Below are 21357 nucleotides of genomic sequence, written 5' to 3'. Positions count from 1 at the left end.
CTTCTGATTCTGTGTCTCCCTCTCTCTGCCCCTCCCTTGCTTGTGCTCTCTCTCTCTCTCTCTCAAATGGTAAACATAAAAAAAATTTTTATAGCATATTCATGTGTTAAAATAAAATATGCATCAGTGTGTTAAAAGATAAACTGAAGCACATTAAAATTTATGTAAGAATTTTTGAGCAAACATCAATTTGCACAGGGCATCATCAAACTGAAAGAGGTTAGGAGCATTCTCGCAGCAGAAGCTAAGGGAAAGGCTTGTATAGAGCAGATGCAGAAGCAGAGTGAGGAAATTATTTGGTTGGTTATCTTGTAAGTGGTTGCTTTATTTAGGAAAGCCAACTTTGCTGTTTGTGAGTGGTTGTTTTTAAGTTACAGTATCTTAACTTTCAGGCATTTACAGAAATTGACTCTGGCTTAGGTTTCGTTCAGTTTGCTCTAGTGGGTGGCCAAGGCATTCCAGCCACCTCAGTCTAAGGGCTCCTTGTTTGCCCTTTAACAAGCAAAAGGTTTTTATTATAAGCATACACAAACACACACACACACACACATACTCACACACACAGACTTCTGGTAAAATTAAATCTAAAAAGGTATGGAAACTTCTGGTTTCTGATTCTGTGTGTAAAGAGCTTGGAAGTTTCTACTTCATCCTAACAAGTAAAAAGCAGAATACACTATGGGCACCAGGGTGGTTCAGTCAGTAAAGCATCTGGCTTCAGCTCAGGTCATGATCTCATAGTTCGTGGGTTCGAGCCGCAAGTTGGGCTCTGTGCTGGCAGCTTAGATTTTGGAGCCTGCTTGGGATTCTTTGTCTCCCTCTCTCTCTGCACCCCACCCCCACTCCTGCTCTCTCTCTCCAAAATAAATAAACATTTTTTAAAAAGCAGAATACACAAAAATCAACAACTCTTGTTAGATCCATAACAGAAGAGAGGATATAGGCAAGCCACTGCCCCCAAGATTGAAGAGATAGGCAGGAAAATATATGGAGTCCTTTTACTGGAGCAGATTTACAGGTGGAAATCTTTGCAGGAACCAGTGCCAAGGCAGGAAAACCTGAACTGTAATTGGCAAATTACTGGAGGCTCACTATGGACAAATCTGAAAGTTAAAAACCCCAGAGGAACCCAGTCACAGAGGGGCCCCCACCATATTGTAAGATTTATCTCCAGGAGCTCAGCCAGATTCCCAGAGTAAATTTTGGAGAAAAGCCTCCTTCTCCTTCCACAGGTAGAGGAGAAAGGAACCATTCTGAAATATGCCAGAGCTCTGTTCTTCTTTTTAAAAATTTTTTAAAATGTTTATTTATTTTTGAGAGAGAAAGAGAGAGAGAGAGAGAGAGAGAGAGAGAGAGAGAGAGAATGCAAGTGGGGGAGGGGCAGAGAGAGAGAGAGAGAGAGGGAGACACAGAATCTGAAGCAGTCTCCAGGTTCTGAGCTGTCAGCACAGAGCCCAACGCAAGACTGGAATTCACGAATCCCAAGATCATGACCTGAGCCAAAGTCAGACACTTAACCAACTGAGACACCCAGGTGCCCCAGAGCTCTGTGCTTCTTAACAAAGCCTGTCCTGGGGGTGCCTGGGTAGCTCAGTTGGTTAAGTATCCGACTCTTGGTTTTGGCTCAGGTCATGGTCTCATGGTTCATGAGTTTAAGTCCCTTGTCAGGCTCTGCACTGACAGTGCAGAGACTGCTTGGGATTCTCTCTCTGCCCCTACCCAGTTCTCTGTCTTTGTCTAAATAAATAAATAAATAAATAAACAAACACACAAATAAACATTTTTTAAAAATTAAAAAAAACAAGGCCTTCCCTCAGCAAAAACTGGTTAAGCAGAGTCTAAGCAGCTGTGGTATTTTCAGAGCCTAAATGGCCTGAGGAAGGGAATGCTCAACTTCATACTACTCTAGCTATCCTGTCCCACCTAAGGAAGGGAGAAAAAACTGAGAAACACTTGCAAAGTTCACCATCCAGAAGTATAAGAACATTAAAAGACTGAGACCTATATGTCCTTTTACAGGACTACAAAACTCTTCCCTTCCCCCCTGACCTCCGCATTCCTAAAACCTATTTACAACAGTTCCTTTTACCCAGTATATCATTTCCAGCTATCAAGAAAATAGTACAAGACATACCAAAAGGCAAAAAAACAATGTGAAGAGACAGAACAAGCATTGAAACCACACATGGCAGGGATGCAAGAATTTGAAGCAACTATGACTAATATGCTAAAGGTAAAGTAGACAGCATGCAGTAACAGATGGGCCATGGAAGCAGAGAGATGAAAATCCCAAGAAAGAACCTAAAAGAAATGCTGCAGATAAAAAACAGTAACAAAATGAAGAATGTCTTTGGTGGGTTTATTGGTAGACTAGACACAGCTGAGGAAAGAATCTCTGAGCTAGAAGATATGTCAACAGAATGGTCAAAAACCAAAAAGAAGAGAACAGAGACAAAAAAAAAAAAAAAGAATATCCAAAGACTACAGGACAACTATAAAAGGTATAACATAGATGTAATGGGAATATGAGGAGAAGAAGGAGAAGAAAAAAAGAAACAAAAGAAGTACTTGAAACAATTATCATTGACAATGTCCTCAAAATTAATGTCAGATACTAAATCACAGATTCAGAAAGTTCAGAGAACACCAAGCAGGATAAATGCCATGGGAAAAAGACAAACAAACAAACAAAAACCTACCCATAGGTCTATCATTTTCAAAACATAGAAAAATCAAAGATGAAGGAAAAAATCCTGAAAGAAGTCAGAGGACAAAAACATCTTATACAGAAACAAAATAAGAACTGCATCCAACTTCTCCTCAGAAACCATGCAAGCGGGCTCCTGGGTGGCTCAGTCAGTTAAGTGTCTGACTTCAGCTCAGGTCATGATCTCACGGTTCATGAGTTCAACCCCCACATCAAGCTCTCTTCTGGCAGCACAGATCCTGCTTCAAAACCTTTGTCCCCATCCCTCTCTGCCCCTCCCCCACTCGTGCATGCTCTCTCAAAAATAAACATTAAAAAAAAACATGTAAGCAAGAAGAGTGGAGTGAAATATTTAATCTCAAGAGAAAAAAAAAAACGCCAATCTAGATTTCTGTATCCTGCAAAATAATCCTTCAAAAGTAAAGGAAAAACAGTTTCTCAAACAAACAGAAATTGGGGAAGTGTGTTGGCAGTGGACTTGCATTGCAATAAATGTTAAAAGAAATTATTTTTTAACACTTTTTAATGTTTATTTATTTTTGAGAGAGAGAGACAGAGCACAAGCAGGGGAGGGGCAGAGAAAGAGAGAGAAACACAGACTCCAAAGCAGACTCCAGGTTCTGAGCTGTCAGCACAGAGTCTGACACAGGTTTTGAACTCACAAACCATGAGATCATGACCTGAGCCAAAGTCTGACACTTAAGTGACTGAGCCACCCATGTGCCCCTAAAATAAATTCTTTAGAGAAAAGGAAAATAATATAGGCCAGAAACTCTGATCTACATAAAGAAAAGAAGAGCACCAAAGAAAGAGTAAGTGAAGGTAAAATAAAAACTTTATTTCTCTTATTCTTAATTGATCTAACAGAAAACAATTTGTTCAAAATAATAATGCAAAAATGTATTTGATTATATAGACTTATGAATATCTTTTATATATATATGCTTATGTATGCTTATTTATAAGTGAGATGAATGGAAGCAATGATACAAGAGACAGGAGAAAGGAATTAGGATTACTTTATTATTATAAGGTACTTATACACCTGTGAAGTGATATAGTGTTTTCTGAAAGTGGATTTGGAATATTTGCAAATGTATGTTGCAAATTGTAGGGTAATCACTAAAAAAAAAAAAAAAATTAAAAAGAAGTATAACTGGGGTGCCTGGGGGCTCAGTTGGTTAAGCATCAGACTCTTGATTTCAGCTCAAGTCATGATCTCAGTCTGTGAGATTGAGCACCACATCAGGCTCTGCACTGACAGCATGGAGCCTGCTTGGGATTTTCTCTCTCTCTCTCTCTCTCTCTCTCTCTCTGCCGCTCTCCTGCTCATGTGTGTTCTCTCTCTCTCTCTCTCTCTCAAAATCAATAAACAAACTTAAAATAAAAAGAAGTATAGCTGACAGGTTAAGAAAGGACAGAAAAATGGAATCATATTAAATGCTCAATTACACTCACAAAAGGCAGAATAAAAGTGGAAGACAAAAATAGAAACAAAGAACAAGGGAAACAAGTTGAAAACAGTAACAAATATGGTAGATATTAACTCAGCTCTATCCTCACTTCTAAAGTCAATGATCCAAATGTATCAACTAAAAAATGGAGATTGTCAGAATGGCTCAAAACATGCAACCTTACTATACATTATCTACAAGAAATGCACATTAAGTATAAAAATACATATTAATTAAAAGTAAATGGATGGAGGGCCACCTGGCTGGCTCAGTCAGTAGAGGGTGTGACACTTGATCTCAGGGTTGTGAATTTGAGCCCCACGTTGGTTGTAGAGATTACTTTTAAAAATCTTTTTTTAGAATTAATTAAAAAATAAAAGTAAATAGATGGAAAAATATACCACACTGATCAAATGGAAGCATGAGTACCTATTATTAATTTCAGATAGACCAAACTATAAAGAAAAATTATCAAGGATAAAGGAGGGCATTATATACTGAAAAGGGGGTCAATCCTCCAAGGAAACATAACAGTTCTTAACGTGTATGTGCCTAACAACAGAGCTTCAAACTATAGGAGGTAAAAATTGATAGAACTTCGGGGAGAAATAAACAAATCCACTATCATAATTGGAAATGTCAACCATTCCACTCAGAAACAGATACATCCAGCAGGCAGAAAATCAGTAAGGACACACACACACAGTTGAACTCAACAATACCATCAATCAACAGATATAACTGATATCTACAGACTATCCAACAACAGAATTCACATTTTTCTCAAGTTCATATGGAACATTCACCATGACAGACCATACTGTAGGCCACAAAACATACCCTAACAAATTTAACATAATAGATATCACACAATGTCTACTCTTGTACCACAGTGGGATTAAACTATAAATTAATAAAAAAAAAAAAAAGATAACTGGAAAATCCCAAAATATGTGGAGATTAAACAACACACATCTAAAATAAAAACATAGATTATCAGTTCCACCTTTCTCTTTCTCTTTTATTCTTTCTCTGTGCTTGTTTGTTTTTTTTTTTTTAGAGAGAGAAAGAGAGCACATTAGCAGGGGAGGGGCAAAGGGAGAGGAAGAAAGAATCCTTTTTTTTTTAACGTTTATTTATTTTTTAGAGAGAGAGAGAAACAGAGCATGAGTGGGGGAATGAGTGGGGGAGAGGCAGACAGAGAGGGAGACACAGAATCCAAAGCAGGCTGCAGGCGCTGAGCTGTCAGCACAGAGCCTGATGTGGGGCTTGAACTCATGAACCATGAGATCATGACCTGAGCTGAAGTCGGACGCTTAACTGACAACCACCCAAGTGCCCCTGTGCTTTTATTTTTAAAAGCTGATGACTACCCCATTTGATAGGGGCAGACTAGGTAATTCAGACCAACTCTCCTATTGAGAATTCCTAAAACGTTGGATAAAATATTTTTAAATCTTAAACATATAAAAGACCCAAGAAGATAGTGAGGAATTACTGGGCCAAAATCAAGAACAGAACTCAGAGTTAATTTCAGTACTCAAATCAAAGCTGGTTTTGCCATCAAGTAACAGAGGTAGACCTGAGCTTGGATATTTGTGGCCTTTTGGGGGCTGAAAAGGAAGGAAAAGTCAAAGTCCAAATGCATTTCAGAGGTGGGTCTCTGAGGCCCAGTTTAAGCTGACACCCTAAGAACTACACTGCCCCAGTAAAAATGGACAGAAATGAACCAGTACCCACTAGACTTCACATCATCTATAACAGTTTAAGAAACCCCAAACCTTGAATTTAGATTAATGTATTGGACTGGGAGCATCCCCATGCACCTGGCAGAAGTAAATGAATATCCTCTCTGGAGGAAGATAATTTTATCTTAGCCTCAAATTATTTCCAAAAAGAAATATCCAAAAACAATATCCAGTACAAAAAGGTAATGAAAAACGCAAGAAAGTAAGACACTATAAAAGCAAAAACCTTGAACTTATTAAGGTGGTCCTGAGCTCGCAGTGTGTGTATACCAGACCAGGGAAAATTTTAATGTAAGTAACTACTAACTAGTAAAGGTAGTTAATTATTAACAGGGATAAAAAGACTCTAAGGTATATTTCAAAATAGCAAATACAGACTAGCTACTACTTTCAGGGCTGAGGGAAAGTGCATAGAAAGTAACCAATACATTAGAAGAGCCTCCAGCCACAACCAAGGCTGAGATTCAGACTTCATTAGAGAGAGCATAACTGCCACAGACTGCCAGTGGTGAAAAAAATTGCTACAGGACACAAGCCAGAGGTGACGGAAGGGTGGGCAGCCAGCCAGGTGATAGAGAAACTTGCCAGAAATTGCAGGCAGGCAGAACTGGTTGTGAAAGATACTGATGTGAGCCTCAAAACCTCCCATAGAGTGATCTCATCCCAGTGCCCCAAAAAAAAAAAAAGCAGGCCAGAACCAGGAAGGGAAGCCTCTTCTTAAGGACTATAGTGTCCTTCCATGCCCTCTATGGTCAAAGCTTAATATCAAACTAGCTGGCGAAAGAGAAATGTTTATAGAGTCCAGCTCTACTTCCATGAAGTGGGGCAAAAAGGACTGACTTGAAACTGAAAGGTGGTAAATTGATTACCAGCCCAGGGTCCGTGGATACGGAAGAAGAAAATTAAAATCTTCCCAGGAAGAAAATGTCTTCACTTTAGCCTCAAATTATTCCAAAAAAATAATGTTTAAAATGTAGTGTCCAGCAAAAAAATCAAAGACAACCAGGCATACAAAGAAATATGATAGCACAAGTAAAAACCATCAGAACATAAAGAAGACAAAGCAGAAGCAGAGTAAGTTCAGATATTGGAATTATCAGATACAGGCTACTATGCTTTAAAAGAAAAAAAAAAAAAAAAAGGGCGCCTGGGTGGCTCAGTCGGTTAAGTGTCAGACTTTGGCTCATGAGTCTGACTTCAGCCTAGGTCATGATCTCACAGTTCATGGGTTTGAGACCCGCGTCAGGCTCTGTGCTGACAGCTTGGAGCCTGGAGCCTGCTTTCGATTCTGTCTCTCTCGCTCTCACTCTCTTTCTGCCTTCCCAAGCTCGTTCTCTCTCTCTCTCTCTCTCTCTCAAAAATAAATAAACACAAAAAAAAGAAATTAAAAAAAAGAAAAAAGTCAACCTCAAAAAATTGAGGAAACTTGGGGTGCCTGGCTGGCTTAGTTGGTAGAATATGTGGCTCTTGATCTCTGGGTCATGAGTTAGAGCACCACACTGAGGGTAGAGTTTAAGTAAGTAAGTTAATTAATTAATTAGTTAAAATTAAAACAAAAAAGCAAAGCTTAAAAACAAACAAACAAACAAACCAGGACACCTGGCTGGCTCAGTGGGCAAAGCATGTTTGATCTCCAGGTTGAGTGTAGAGCTTACTTAAAAAACAACAACAAAACTGAAATCATAAAAAGTGATATAGCAGATTTAGAACCAAATACAAATTTTAGAACAGAAAAATATAGTAATTTCTGTTTGCAATAACAGTAGACTAGGTAATTTAGAACAAGTAGAAAAGCTTAAAAAAATATATAAAGCCACTATTTTAAGGGACAAGAGAGATGAGATAATAAAGAATATCTAAACTAGTATCTTGAAGACAGAGACCAGGGAAGTGAGCCAAGCAATTAGAGTTGTTTTTTGTTTGTTTGTTTTGTTTTAGACCCTGGAAACATATCATTTCAGAGAGAAAATTAAGAGTCTGAGTGGCACTTTTGACAGTCTTGTGATCTAAGGTAATAGTGATTGGTGTCCAGGGGCCAGCAAGATGGAAAGAAGGGGGATGGCCCTGATGAAATCCTCTCACTTTGAGTTGGCCCAAAAAGTCCACAAACTATGATAAGGGTGAATCAGGTCTCTCAGGAACTACAACTCAAATTCAAATTATGTAACTTTCTCAGATTGGATTGAGAGGATGGCAGAATGTTAGGTTTCCTGGAGTACCCTCAAGAGTGCCCTCAAGAGCCTCACAGAAGCAAGTGTAACTCCTCTCAGGGAAAAGATAATATCATCCAGACACTCAAACTATGTATACAATTTTTAAAAATTAATAGAGGCATATCAAAAATAAAAAGATCAAGAGAAAAAAAAAGCAACCAATAGAAATAAACATATGGGAGATCCAGATAATAGGTATTAGATACAGATTTCAGAAGACTGTAATTTAAACAGTCACGAAAGCACAATAAAGAATTTGGGCAGCAAATTGGAAACTATTTTAAAAATCCAATAGAAATATTCTAATTGAAAAATATATCTCTAATTAAGAAATCAGGAGTGTCTGAGTTGGTTGAGCACCCAACTCTTGATTTCAGCTGAGGTCATGATCCTGTGGTCATGAGATGGAGCCCCACATAGGGCTCTGCACTGACATCAGGAAGCCTGCTTGGGATTCTTTCTCTCTGCCCCTCCCCACTCTCAAAATAAACAGATAAAGATTTTTTAAAAAATCAATGCTTAAGTATAAAAGTAGATTAAAAATAGTTGAAACTGAATTACTGAGTTGGAGGATAGGTCAGAAGAAAATACCTAGAATAAAGTAGGGAAAAACGAAAGGATGAAAAACACAGAAAGAGTATAAGAGACATGGGGGAGGCCTAATATATAAACTGAATTCTTAAATGGAGAAGAGAGAGAATAAGATAGTAGCAATACATGAAGCAATAATAGCTAAGAATTTTCTAAAAGTGACAAATGACATTATTTTACAGATGCAAGACGTATAAAGTCAAAACAAATAAATAAAAAGAAACCCACATCAAGACATATTATTGTAAAATTGCTGAAAATCAAAGTCAAAGAGAAAACCTTAATGCATCCAAAAGAAAAAAGGACATACTAAGAAACATCTGATGATTCAAGAGCAGTGAGAACCAGAGAAACATTGGAATGGTATCTTGAACACACTGAATATAATGAATTGCCAACTTAGAACTCTATATCCTATGGAAATAATCTTTTCAACAAAAAGTAACATAAAGAGTTTTTTTTTTCAGACGAACAAAAATGGACACTGTTTCTTACCAGTGGATCAGCTTTAAAGAAATAATGTAGTTTTTTAAAACTCTTTTAATGTTTATTTATTATTGAGAGAGAGCATGTGCGTGTGAGCGGGGGAGGGGCAAAGAGAAAGGGAGACACAGAATCCAAAGGAGCCTCCAGGCTGTGAGCCATCAGCACAGAGCCCCACACAGGACTCAGCCCCATGAACCGCGAAATCATGACCTAAGCCGAAGTCGGACACTTAACCGACTGAGTCACCCAGGCTTCCCATTAAAGAATGTTTTAAATACAAGGTAAATGACCCTAGATAGGAGCTCAGAAATGTAAGAATGGTTGATGAGTAATGGGAAGGGTAAATATTAGGTATATCCTAATAAATACTGACTGAACAATTTGGGGAAGGATTTAAATATAGGGAGAATTAAAAACACATATCAGGAATATCACATATATCTCTAGTGATTCACTACAGTGAATATGACTATGAGATACTGGCACAAACTTAGACATATAGACCAATGGAACAGAATAAAGAGTAGAAAAGCCATTTCTACATATAAGGACATATAGCAAATGAGGAATTCAGAGAGTGGAGAAAAGTTGGTATTTTCAGTAAATGTTTCTGGGATAACTGGACATCCATAAAGGCAAAATAAGACTTGACTGTGCCATACAACATAGTTAAGATCAATTCTAAGTGTACTGAAATATAAATATGAAAACCAAAGCTATTAAGTTTCTTGATGATAGTATAGAAGGCTACCCTAATCTCTAAGTAGTAAAAGACTTCTTAAGCAGATAAAGGAAAGGAAAATATTAAAGGAACCATAAGGAAAATATTGAAACCATAAAGGAAAATATTAAAAATTTGACTACATTGAAATTAACAACTACTGTTGAGTAAAAATAACATTAAGAGAGTGAAAAGAGAGCTTTTTAAGAGAATAATAAACATTAAACTATAGTGGTTAGGAATGCATATTTGGTAAATGTGGGGGAAAAAATCATGGCAGTGATGAACATGCACATCAGGATAGTGTTTACCTTAAAGGAGAGGGAGGGGCTAGTGACCAGGATAGTAAAAGAAAAGAGTTGTTGGCAGTGTTTTATTTCTTGACCTGGTGGTGGTTCTGAATGTTTGCTTCCTAACAATTCATTGAGCTATAATTATATTTTTGTGTATATCAACATATTGGCTAAATTTCAAAATAAAAAGTCACTTAAAATATAATATCCCAAATAAATGGCTCAGTGATGGATATTAATCATACTGAGGAGAAAATTATTGAATCAAACAATGAACCAGAACGATCTATACAGAACAGTGCATAGAAAGACAGATGAAGAAAAAAAAAACAACAGATAATTCAGTGAGAAGATTTATGTTAACTGAAGTCCCAAAAACAGAGGATAAAGGGAATGAGTTGGAATAATAAGTGAGAATTTTCTGGAATTAATGAAAGAAATCATATCATAGATTCATAAAGACTCCAATCCCCAATGAAGCAAAATAAATTAAAAGATATCCAAACTAAAAAAAAAAAAAGAAAAAAAGAAAAAAGATACCCAAACTACATACAATATGGTGAAATTTCAGGAAAACAAGATCAAAGGAAAATTTTTAAGTAGCCAGAAAACAAAACTAACTTATGCTAATTAAAATCAGGATACTTGTGATCTGGATAGAGCAAGAAGGCAGTAGTGTTGGGAGAAGACATAAGGGGGCTTATGGAGTGATTGTAATGTTCTTTTTCTTTATTTACATGGTGGTAATATGGAGTTGTTCAATTTTAAAAAAATAGAGATGATTCTTATGAGATATACACTTTTCTATATTTTATGTCCACTTTATGTTATAAAAGGCTGAAAGGAAAAAAGATCTAGACATAAAAAACCAAACTTATAGGGGCACCTGGTTGGCTCACTTGGAGGAGTGTGTGACTCTTGATCTCAGGGTTGTGAATTCAAACCCCATGTTGAGTATAGGGATTACTTAAAAATAAAATCTAAAAACAAAACAAAACAAAAAACCTTATAAAAGAGCAGCAGTTGGGGAGCAGTTGGACTGACAGCTGACTTCTCAGGAGCCATAATAGATGCCAGAGGACAAAACAGTGTTATCTTCATTTTATTGAAAGAAAATACTTGCCAACCTAAAATTCCATACACAGCAAAAATATCTTTCAGGGATGACAGCAAAAAAGACACTTGCATGCAAACTAAAATTGAAATGTTTTGTCCACAGTAGATCCTCACAAAAGGAAATCCTAAATAATACACTACAAAAAGAAAAGAGATCCCAGATAAATGGCCAGGGATTCAGAAGAAAAGGAAGAACAAAGAAAGTTATAGGCAAACATAAACCTAAATGAACTCTAAAAAATAATTATGTCTTGTGACATTTAAAAATATGTGAGAGTTAATATATGACAATATTAGCATGCAAGATGGAAGAGAATAACCAGAGATAAGTATTGTAAGGATTTGTATTACCTGGAAGAAGAATACAAGTATTAGATAATGTTAGACTTCAACAAATATCTAAGATAACCACTAAAAAGTGAGAAACAAGATACAATTTTCAAAACTATTACAGGGAAATAAAGAAATGATGAATGTAATTAATCTAAAGAAAGAAAATAAAAAGAAATGTAAAACCAATAAGACAAATGGCACATATTAAGATGGTAAATTTATACTGAAATATATCAGAAATTACATTACATGTAAATAGACTAAATATTCCAATTAAAAGGGAGGGTTGTCAAACAGGATAAAAAGCAAAATGTGACCATGTGATGTTTACAAAATACGCATCTAAACAAGAATTAAGATGAGATGCCTGGGTGGCCCAGTTGGTTAAGCATTCAACTTCGGCTCAGGTCATGATCTCATGGCTCCTGAGTTCGAGACCCACCGTCAGTCTCTGTGCTGACAGCTCAGAGCCTGGAGCCTGCTACAGGTTCTGTGTCTCCCTCTCTCTCTGCCCCTCCCCCCACTCACACTGTCTCTCTCTCTCTCTCTCTCTGTGTGATGAAAGTGTTTGCACAAATTATTTTTTCTAGGATTTATGTATAGTGGGAAAACCTGGAGAAAAAAAATTTTTAATGCCATTTACCCCCATCCCCTCCCTTCTGAGATGTCTTACCTGGCCTTGAACTTCATGTTATAGTATCGACCAAACTGTTGTACCTCCTAGGACATGTCCCATCACTTTTGCTGTTTCTGTTCCCTCCAACTGGGACAGCTCTTGTCAGCCATTGATATTAATATGAGCCAGGCAGAGTGTGCCTATATAAACATCCCCCAGTAAAAACCCTGGACACAGAGTCTACTGAATCTTCTTGGTAGATGGTATTTTACATGTGTTGTCTCCCATCCAAGTACTAACCAGGCCCAACCCTGCTTATCTTCCGAGATCAGATGAGATCGGGCACGTTCAGGGTGGTATGGCTGTAGACTACATGTGTTGTCAAAGCTCATTTTTGGAAAAAGTAAGTACATCCTGTGTGACTCCACTGAAAGAGGATTTTTGGAAACCTGTGACAAGTTTCCTCTGGAATTCACCCATGTGCATGTGCCTTTTCCTTTGCTGATTTTCCTTTATATCTTTTCACTGTAATAAATCAGAGCCATGAGATAGCCATGAGCTGCTATCTACTTAGTGCTCTGAGTCCTCCAGTTGAATCATGGAACCTGGAGTGGTCTTAGGACCCCAAACACAGATGATAGATAGATAGATAGATAGATACAGAAAGAAGCAGCAAATACTTTAAAAATCATATTTATATTCATGGGATAAATGAATATGCATAAATAACAATTTCATTTGTTTATTGCCAAAAAAGAAGAAACTTATATCTTAAAGTTTAGTATGGAAATGAATATAAAAACTGTAATTTTTTGTAAAAATATAACCCTGATCAAGAGACAACTTTTTTTTTTAACTCAATACACATATTTACTCACCTTAAGTAACTTGATTTCTCGCATAGCAATTTTTTTAACCATTTTGTCATCATCGCTTTCTAAGAACTTCTTTATGGCCACGATTCTTCCAGTATCTTTATTCCGACACTTCATCACCATTCCATAGCTCCCTTCTCCAACCAATCCTAGATTCTCATATTTTTCCATTATTAATTCAAAACCAATAGGAATTCTTCCTGCTATGGAAACCAAAACATGGAGTTAATAATGTTGAGTATATTAATTTCTTCCACCTTCCCAGGAAATTAATTCTTCCCCACTTGTTTTCCATATTAGAGGAGTCACTGTGTCAATGGCTGTCCTGTGCTGTCTCACAATTTCTTACTGTTTCCACATCTAAGCTGTTTTCAGAATATTAACATACATTTCATAATAGACAAAGCAAATGGAATTGAAGCCATTAAATTTAAATTATTAGATGCCATGTTAATGAAATTCAATATATTTTTAATTCAGATAAAGCAATACTTGAACCATCATTCAAAACAATTATAGCTTACTTTAGAAAAACAATTCCTTTTCACTCAGAGGTGAAAAAGTACAAGCGAGTTTGGTTTTGTTTTTTTTTTTTAAGATTTTATTTACTATGTAATCTCCATGCCCAATGTGGGGTTTGAACTCACAACTCTGAGATCAAGAGTCACATGACCTACCAACTGAACAAGCCAGGCACTGCAATGAGTTTGCTTGTAGTGAAGATCAAATTTATTTTTTTTACATCAGGCTTAAAAAAGTGAAGTTGAAAATCTTTATGCATTTTCTATTCAATTGGGAAAAATATTTGTTCACAAAATGACCACTTACCAAATTAACACTAAGGAACTTTGATAAACTTTTTTTTTTTTTTTAACTTTTCTTACCGTAGTAATTAAATTCCCATATTGAACTTACAAAATAACAACAATGGCATCACAGTACATAAGCAGATTGTTTAAAAATTAAATTTTGGTAGTACCACATACAATATCTCAAAAATACTTTTTTTTTTTTTTTTAATTTTTTTTTTTTCAACGTTTTTTATTTATTTTTGGGACAGAGAGAGACAAAGCATGAACGGGGGAGGGGCAGAGAGAGAGGGAGACACAGAATCGGAAACAGGCTCCAGGCTCCGAGCCATCAGCCCAGAGCCTGACGCGGGGCTCGAACTCACGGACCGCGAGATCGTGACCTGGCTGAAGTAGGACGCTTAACCGACTGCGCCACCCAGGCGCCCCTCTCAAAAATACTTTTAATGATTACTCACTATAAGTATGATCATTTGAATTTTATGTTTAGAATTCTTTTACATCTCATTATATGACATTTTCTGGTTAATAGCAATCCTAATAATGATTGATGAAGGATCAGCAATTATTCCACTACATATTTTGGTATAGAAAAAAACTTTTCAGTTCAAACTCAGATTTTAATTTACAAGGTTTGATTGCCATGAAATATACAAGCTAAGAAAACAAATATAAAGTTAAATTTATTTTTTAAATCTGAATTTGAAATTAAATTCCAGAAGCAAAGAATAAAAAAGTATTGTTCTTAATCCCAATACGGTTCTAAAAGTTTTAGAAGAAAAAATAATCTTTCAGTAACTATATATTCAAGTGATGATTCATAACTGAATTTTTTAACTTAATAATACAAAAATACTCATTTATAAAATGTGGAAAGAAAAAAAAAACTCTCACTTATTTCATTAATTGTGTCCTCATGGCCATCTAAAACTAATTTACCCAGAGTGTGAATTGTGATGTTTTATTTGCTTCCCTATTAGTACACTGATAACAAAAAACAAAAAAACACCCTCTTTGTTCTAGCAAACTGTGATAATCCAGTGTATATATTTTCAGCAGTTTACCTTAATAATTTAGGGTTATTATAGATAGATAGATAGATAGATAGATAGATATAAAAAGCGTAGATATACATGGAAAACCAGAAGATTGATCTGCTGGGGAAAAAGATGAAAATAAATTCCAGTCAACACCAACTCCAATTATTTCACTATTTTACTACTAGCTTTGATAGTAGATTCTATAACCTGTTTAGAGAGCAGTGTCCCCAATGCTAACTTTTCACATATTTGACATATTAACTTCCATTTAACATCTATTAACTATTTTGAATATATTTTTAAATAAAACGTGTGTTTGGAAAAAAATTGTCAGTGTAATTCTCTCCCGCCTTGCCTGAATTTTTTTTTTCCTTCCATTAAGACAGCATGCTTTATTAAGGACTAGACTTTAGGTTTATCAAGCCAAGGACAAAAATAGCTGGACTCTATAACCTGGATCTTTTTAAACATTTTGCAGTTGGTGCCCTCAATATTTGAAAATGCAAAGTGAACAAAATTAAAATTACCTTAGGCATGTCTGAGATCTCCTGAAGCATATCACAAGCTAACATTAAGCGAGTTGACTACTCCAAGTTTATTCTGGAAACCAACCACACATTTAGTCACAGCACATTGAACACACCTGCTTTTCAAGCAGCACTGCCTCCAAATACCTTAAAAGTATCAGAGCTTAAAAAGCCTGTTTCCTGAAACAGTTACTCATAAACTATAGCTTTTCATGCCTTCTACGCCTGTGTGTAAGGGTGATACAAACTAAAATGATGCCTGGACAATTGGCAATGCGGTATTGCTGGATATGTGCCATATAAGCGTATGGTTTGAATCTCAACAATTTAGACAATAAAAATAGTGCGAATTATTTTGTTAAAGACAACCAGATTGAAATCTATCACAGATCAAAGAATGTGATAATAGAAGCTTTTAAAAGTACTATACTTACTGTTTCTTTAAAATCCTTTCGCATGGAAAGACCCAAAGGTTTTCAACCTGGAAACAAATTTGAGGTGAAATGCATCTCGCTCGCAGGTCTGAAAGATGCTGACTAGCAAACCAGCAAGTCCGGAGCTGTTATGATTTCTTCTGTGGACACAGTCACGGGTCCTAGGTGAATCAGGCAGGGAGGCAGATTGGCCTCAGCCTGCCGCAGGCTCACACTCAGGAGGACCACGGGCCGCATGCTGTCGTCGTCAAGGCAACGACCTCACTCTGCCCCAACCATAGGCTCAGCCTCCAGAAAGAGATACGGCCCAGGTCGGAATGCGTCCACGGCAGGCACCAATACGCCTGTTAAGGCCAGACTTGTAAGAAATTAGCTGGATGCACCGTCTGCCAGCTCGGAAGGTGCCCAGTCCCTGGAGTATGTGAACCTGCGTGGCTCCGGCAAGCCCTGGGCAAAGGCGTTGGCCACAGAGCTGCAAGGGGGCGGGTTCTCCCCCGCCCGGCCCCGCCCGGAGTGCGCCAAGCCTCCCGTGTTCTGATTGGCTGGGCCCTGTCGTCATGAGCTACGATTGGCTTAGCGCCCACCACTCGCCCCTTCACCTGGGGCTCGGCCCAGGTTCAGTTCACTTAAGCGCAGACGCCAGCATCCACACATGCTTCAATTCTCAAATAGAGGGGGTGCACTTTTCTGCGATCCCGGTGCTCACGGAGAGGATAGAATGGGTGGTGGTTATGTAGAAAACGGAAGGCGGAGACAGGCACAGCTTCGCCGCTGGGGCGGTGAGCGGGCCCCGGGCCCCTGGCGCCCTCACCGGGGAAGGTTCAGGCCTGACCGCGGTTCGATGCTTCCTTTCCGGTCGGGGCAGTGGGACCAGGGTGGGCCAGGTAGGGGGTGAGGGTGACAGCCTAGGAGGTGATGATTAGTAGGTGAGGCAAGGTGACAGCACAACTGACGTTAGGAGGGACCTTGGGAAGGACACCCTGGGCACTGAAAGTGAGGGGATATGCTTTGGAGATAATGGAAAAGGGAGAAGGGACATGAATGAAAGAAGAGGAAAACGGCTCAGGAGGTCGGGGAACTAGAAGAGATGTACAATACTGGCGTGTGGCAGCCAAATAGAGGGCAGTTGGGGGTGAGACGTTTCAGGCACAGGCCGTGCCTTGCTTGAGGCTAAATCCATGACCAGGCAAAATTGGTAAGTCAGAATTACCCACAGGCTTAAGTCACATAAGAAACAGGGCATTCCTCATCTTCAAGTAATTTGGGGTTTAGGCCATACCCCTGCAGTGAAGAGGCCTTAAGCACACAGTTACTTTCATGTTAAATCATCAGAACTAAACATTTTATAATCGTCTTTGTTCTCTAGAACACCTTGATCCAGTGAAGAGAGTGTCCTGGAATAGAAGGTATTTGTACCCATAGTCAATATTGAGGTATGAATCCCTTCTTGTATACTAAGAAATAAATATTCTGATTTATAAATCATCTTTTGTGAGTTTGGGTAGCATGAATTAATCTGCCAGTGCTTGATCACCTTGGGCAAGCTGCTTAAAATCTACTTCTTGAACCTGTAATAATGAGGAGCAGACCTAGGACCTGGGTATGGAAAGAATACAATTCTTAGGTCAATCCAAGATGTCCTAATGTAGCAATTAGCTCTATCCTTAGTTGTGACCAAGTGGGGGGGGGAGTCATGTACCGATTTTGTTACCTCTATAGGCTATAACAGAATCTCACGAACTTCTGCTATATAAAGGGCAGACCCCCTTGCATAAAGTGGCAAATCGAAGTTTGTTGGGACTGAAGCTTGAGAACAAGAATACAAAAATATTTTACTTTTCCAACTTTACAAATATATTCAACAACATAAACATATAAAGTCCCCTCTAGGCAAGAGGTCCTGAAGCTTAAAAATAACACATTTATATCCCCAAGGGAATCAAAAGGATAAAAGACTAAAAATACTAGATTTGGTGAATAGACAATGCTTGAGAAAACAGTTTCAAAAAGAACTGAGTTTGAAAGCTAACTGTGAAGGACACATACAGTATTCAACAACTCAACATTTTGGATAAAGCCATCTGCAGGTAGCATTATGTACAAGCAGGGTTGGGTTATTGCTTATTTTTCTTTTTTATTAGGAAATGTCTGTAGGGAAAAAGAATGGAGAGAAGCTTTAAAGAGGCAAGAAAAGGAATAATGAAAAGCCAAGAACAGGTGTGAAGAGAAGGTAATAAAGTATGAAAAGGTCTTAACCTTGAAGAGACTTAGAGAAAAAAGAAAAAACTGAGAAAAGTGTAGGACAGATACATTAGCTGGCCTAGATCTTCTTAGTAAAAGAACATTTTGCTGAAAAAGATAATGATTGAGGCTCAAGGATCTGAGAGCAGAAATACCTTGAAATAGGTAGTTACAAAAAAGTCATTTTGATATGACAAGAATACGAAATACTAAAATGTGCCCAGTTGACCCAGTTTCACCCAGGGTGAAACTGACTCTTTTATAGGATTTTGCATCCCAGGGGCAAGAATTAAGAAAATAGGTGGCATACAAGCTAACTCTTAGAGAACTGGTAGTGCAAGGAGAATAAACAAAGGAGTTAAAAAATCAAGTATGATGGAGGGGAGCCTGGCTGGCTCAATCAGAAGAGAATGTGACTCTTGATCTTGGGTCATGAGTTCAAGTCCCATGTTGAGTGCAAAGCTTACTTAAAAATGTTGTTTTTTTAAAAATCAAGTACGATGGAGAACGAACCACTGAAATGGCTTGCCATGGGTCCCAGCTAGATAGGGAGACATATTATGACAGAATTTAGCTAATAAACTGATAATACAAAGGCACCCTAGGAGTGGCGGTCACATAGGCATGAAGTGTAATGGGAGTAAAACAGGAGAAAAAGTGATTATTAAAGCAATTTGTGAATTTAAGACCTTGGAAATGGCACAAGATGATGACAATCAGTTCTGAAGGGTGGGATGTTGGCTGTTCCTTGGGGTAGCTGAAGATTAATGAAAAATGTCGTTGGAATTGAGTTCAATTCCATGAGGTCACAGTATGAAAAATGATGAACTTTTTATGAAAAATCATAACATGAACTACTCAGGTGAGACACTAGAAGAGTTTGAGAAGGACATTTTAATCACTGAAGAAAGTGAAAATATTCTAAAAGAACTAAAGAAAAGAGTGTGGGAGTGCATGAGATTGTCAATGAGAGAGGAGAGCTTGAGATACGGCAAAGAAACAAAGGTTAAAAGAGACTAAGGACCATATGATCCAGCAATTCCATTCCTAGGTATCTACCCAAGAAAAATGAAAACATATGTTCACACAAAAACTTTTACACAAATGTTTATAGCAGCGTTGATATTCATAATAGCCAAAAAGTGAAACTCAAATGTCCATCAACTGATGAGTGGATAAACCATGGTATATCCATACAATGGAATATTATTCAGCCATAAAAGGGATGAAGTACTGACACATGCTACAACTTGGATAAATCTTGAAAACATTATGCTAAGTCAAAGAAGCCTGACATGAAAAGCCATGTGTTGATTCCATTTATGTAGTGTCCAGCATAGGCAAATCCATAGAAACAGAAAGTAGATTAGTAGTTACCAGGTACTGTGGGGGGGGGGGGGGGGGGGATGGGAATGAGGAGTGATTACTAGTGGGTATGGGTTTCTTTTTAGGGTGATGAGATAGTGGAATTATATAGTGGTCATGGATATACAACCTTGTGAATACACTAAAAACCATTGATCTGTACACTTTAAAAGCATGGATTTTATGTATGTGAGTTATATCTCAATACAAAAAATAGACTACAGGACAAGAAATGCATGGCCTTCTAAGATATCTTTTTCTATAAATTTATGTATTTTATCTTACAGTAGCCCAACTCTTCCTCACATTAGTGATCATCCCTATTAAGTGATACTTGGCGACAGTCATTCTCTATATATCTTGACATCCCAAAACAATGTGCTTTAGTCAGTTTCTTGCCAAAACAAACAAAATACCTTTCACTTAGGTCCCATGAAATACTGATTTATCATAGGTTTTTGGCATCCCTTCGAATGAGTCACCAAGTGAACAGAAGGGCCATAAAACCTCAGACTACACAAAGTACTCTTTATTTCCAGTATTATTATAGAGCGTGCACTTGTGAATACATCCCACCATTCTATGAAGAAAATGGACTGACTTATTTTGAAGTTCTGGTTCTTTGATGGAAGGACACTTGCCATAGAAGAGAAAATTCTGTTCTCAACCTAGTAGTTGATTCAATGACCTCATTACTGCATATAAAACTGATTAAGATGATGATCAGGTTTGAAAACCTAAAGTACAATTACCACTTACTTTGCCAAATTCAACATACATGTATATTACAGCAGTGTGAACCTGGAAATTCATTCCTCCAATGTGAAAAATATACATTGTTTGCACTGGCAACATGCCTCTTACAAAAACTCTCCCTTGATGTTCCATCTCCCTCTAGCCTCTACCCCATTCCTCCCTCTTTAATCTTTATAGCAAAACTACAGAAAAAGTCTATTTGGTTCTCTCTTTCTTGTTTTTTATTTTTAAGCAGGCTTCTCACCCAGCGTGGAGCCCCACTTGGGGCCTGAGATAAAGACCTGAGCTGAGATCAAGAGTCCAACTCTTAACCAACTGAGCCACCCAGGCACCCTGAGTCTATTTGCTTCCTTTTTTTTTTTTTTTTTTTAACGTTTATTTATTTTTGAGACAGAGAGAGACAGAGCATGAACGGGGGAGGGTCAGAGAGAGGGAGACACAGAATCTGAAACAGGCTCCAGGCTCTGAGCTGTCAGCACAGAGCCCGATGCGGGGCTCGAATCCACGGACCGCGAGATCATGACCTGAGCCGAAGTCAGCCGCTTAACCGACTGAGCCACCCAGGCGCCCCAGTCTATTTGCTTCTTACCTCTAGTTGTCTCTCGGGCTTTCATCCTTATCATTTCACTGAAATAGGTTTTCCTGAAAGTCACTATGGCCTACATCCTGCCAAGGCCATCTGTGGCAGAGATTACTATTCACAGTAAGCTGGTTCCTTTTCCTGTATGTATTATGGCTTACTTATTTTCTGCCATCTCCGTTGAGGTTGGGGTCATGTGACTTAATTCAAGCCAATGGAATAGGGGATTTCTACCATTCACAGTCTTGGTCCATAAAAATCTCCACTCAAGATCCTCCATATTCCTGTTCTCTTTCAGCTGGCTATAACAAGGATGACTACAGTGTGATCTTGAAGCCACACATTAAAGCTAGTAGAGCCTTCATTCACCTGTGTTCCTAAATTTGACTCTGTGGTGGAGAGCCAGACCAGTGGCCTCTTCACCACCACTCTCCTATTTTTTATATGAGGGG

At 37.9% G+C, this 21357-nt stretch overlaps 1 protein-coding gene across 1 annotated transcript in view; it reads right to left on the bottom strand.

Annotated features, from left to right (window-relative positions):
* The window catches only part of CDKL2 (cyclin dependent kinase like 2), a 52743-nt gene extending 36317 nt beyond the window's left edge, over positions 1-16426 (bottom strand). The window contains exons 1-2 of the mRNA XM_042936183.1: positions 15964-16426; positions 13157-13356 (exon numbers count right to left, since the gene is read on the bottom strand). Of these exons, the coding sequence (XP_042792117.1) occupies positions 13157-13324 (168 nt within the window). The 5' untranslated portion in view covers positions 13325-13356; positions 15964-16426. The remainder of the gene's footprint in view (positions 1-13156; positions 13357-15963) is intronic.
* Positions 16427-21357: the final 4931 nt, after the last annotated feature.

This window comes from Panthera leo, chromosome B1, assembly GCF_018350215.1.
Source record: "Panthera leo isolate Ple1 chromosome B1, P.leo_Ple1_pat1.1, whole genome shotgun sequence".
NCBI lineage: Eukaryota > Metazoa > Chordata > Mammalia > Carnivora > Felidae > Panthera > Panthera leo.
The sequence above is the reverse complement of the archived record's forward strand: the minus strand, read 5'-3'. Positions and strand labels throughout refer to the sequence as shown.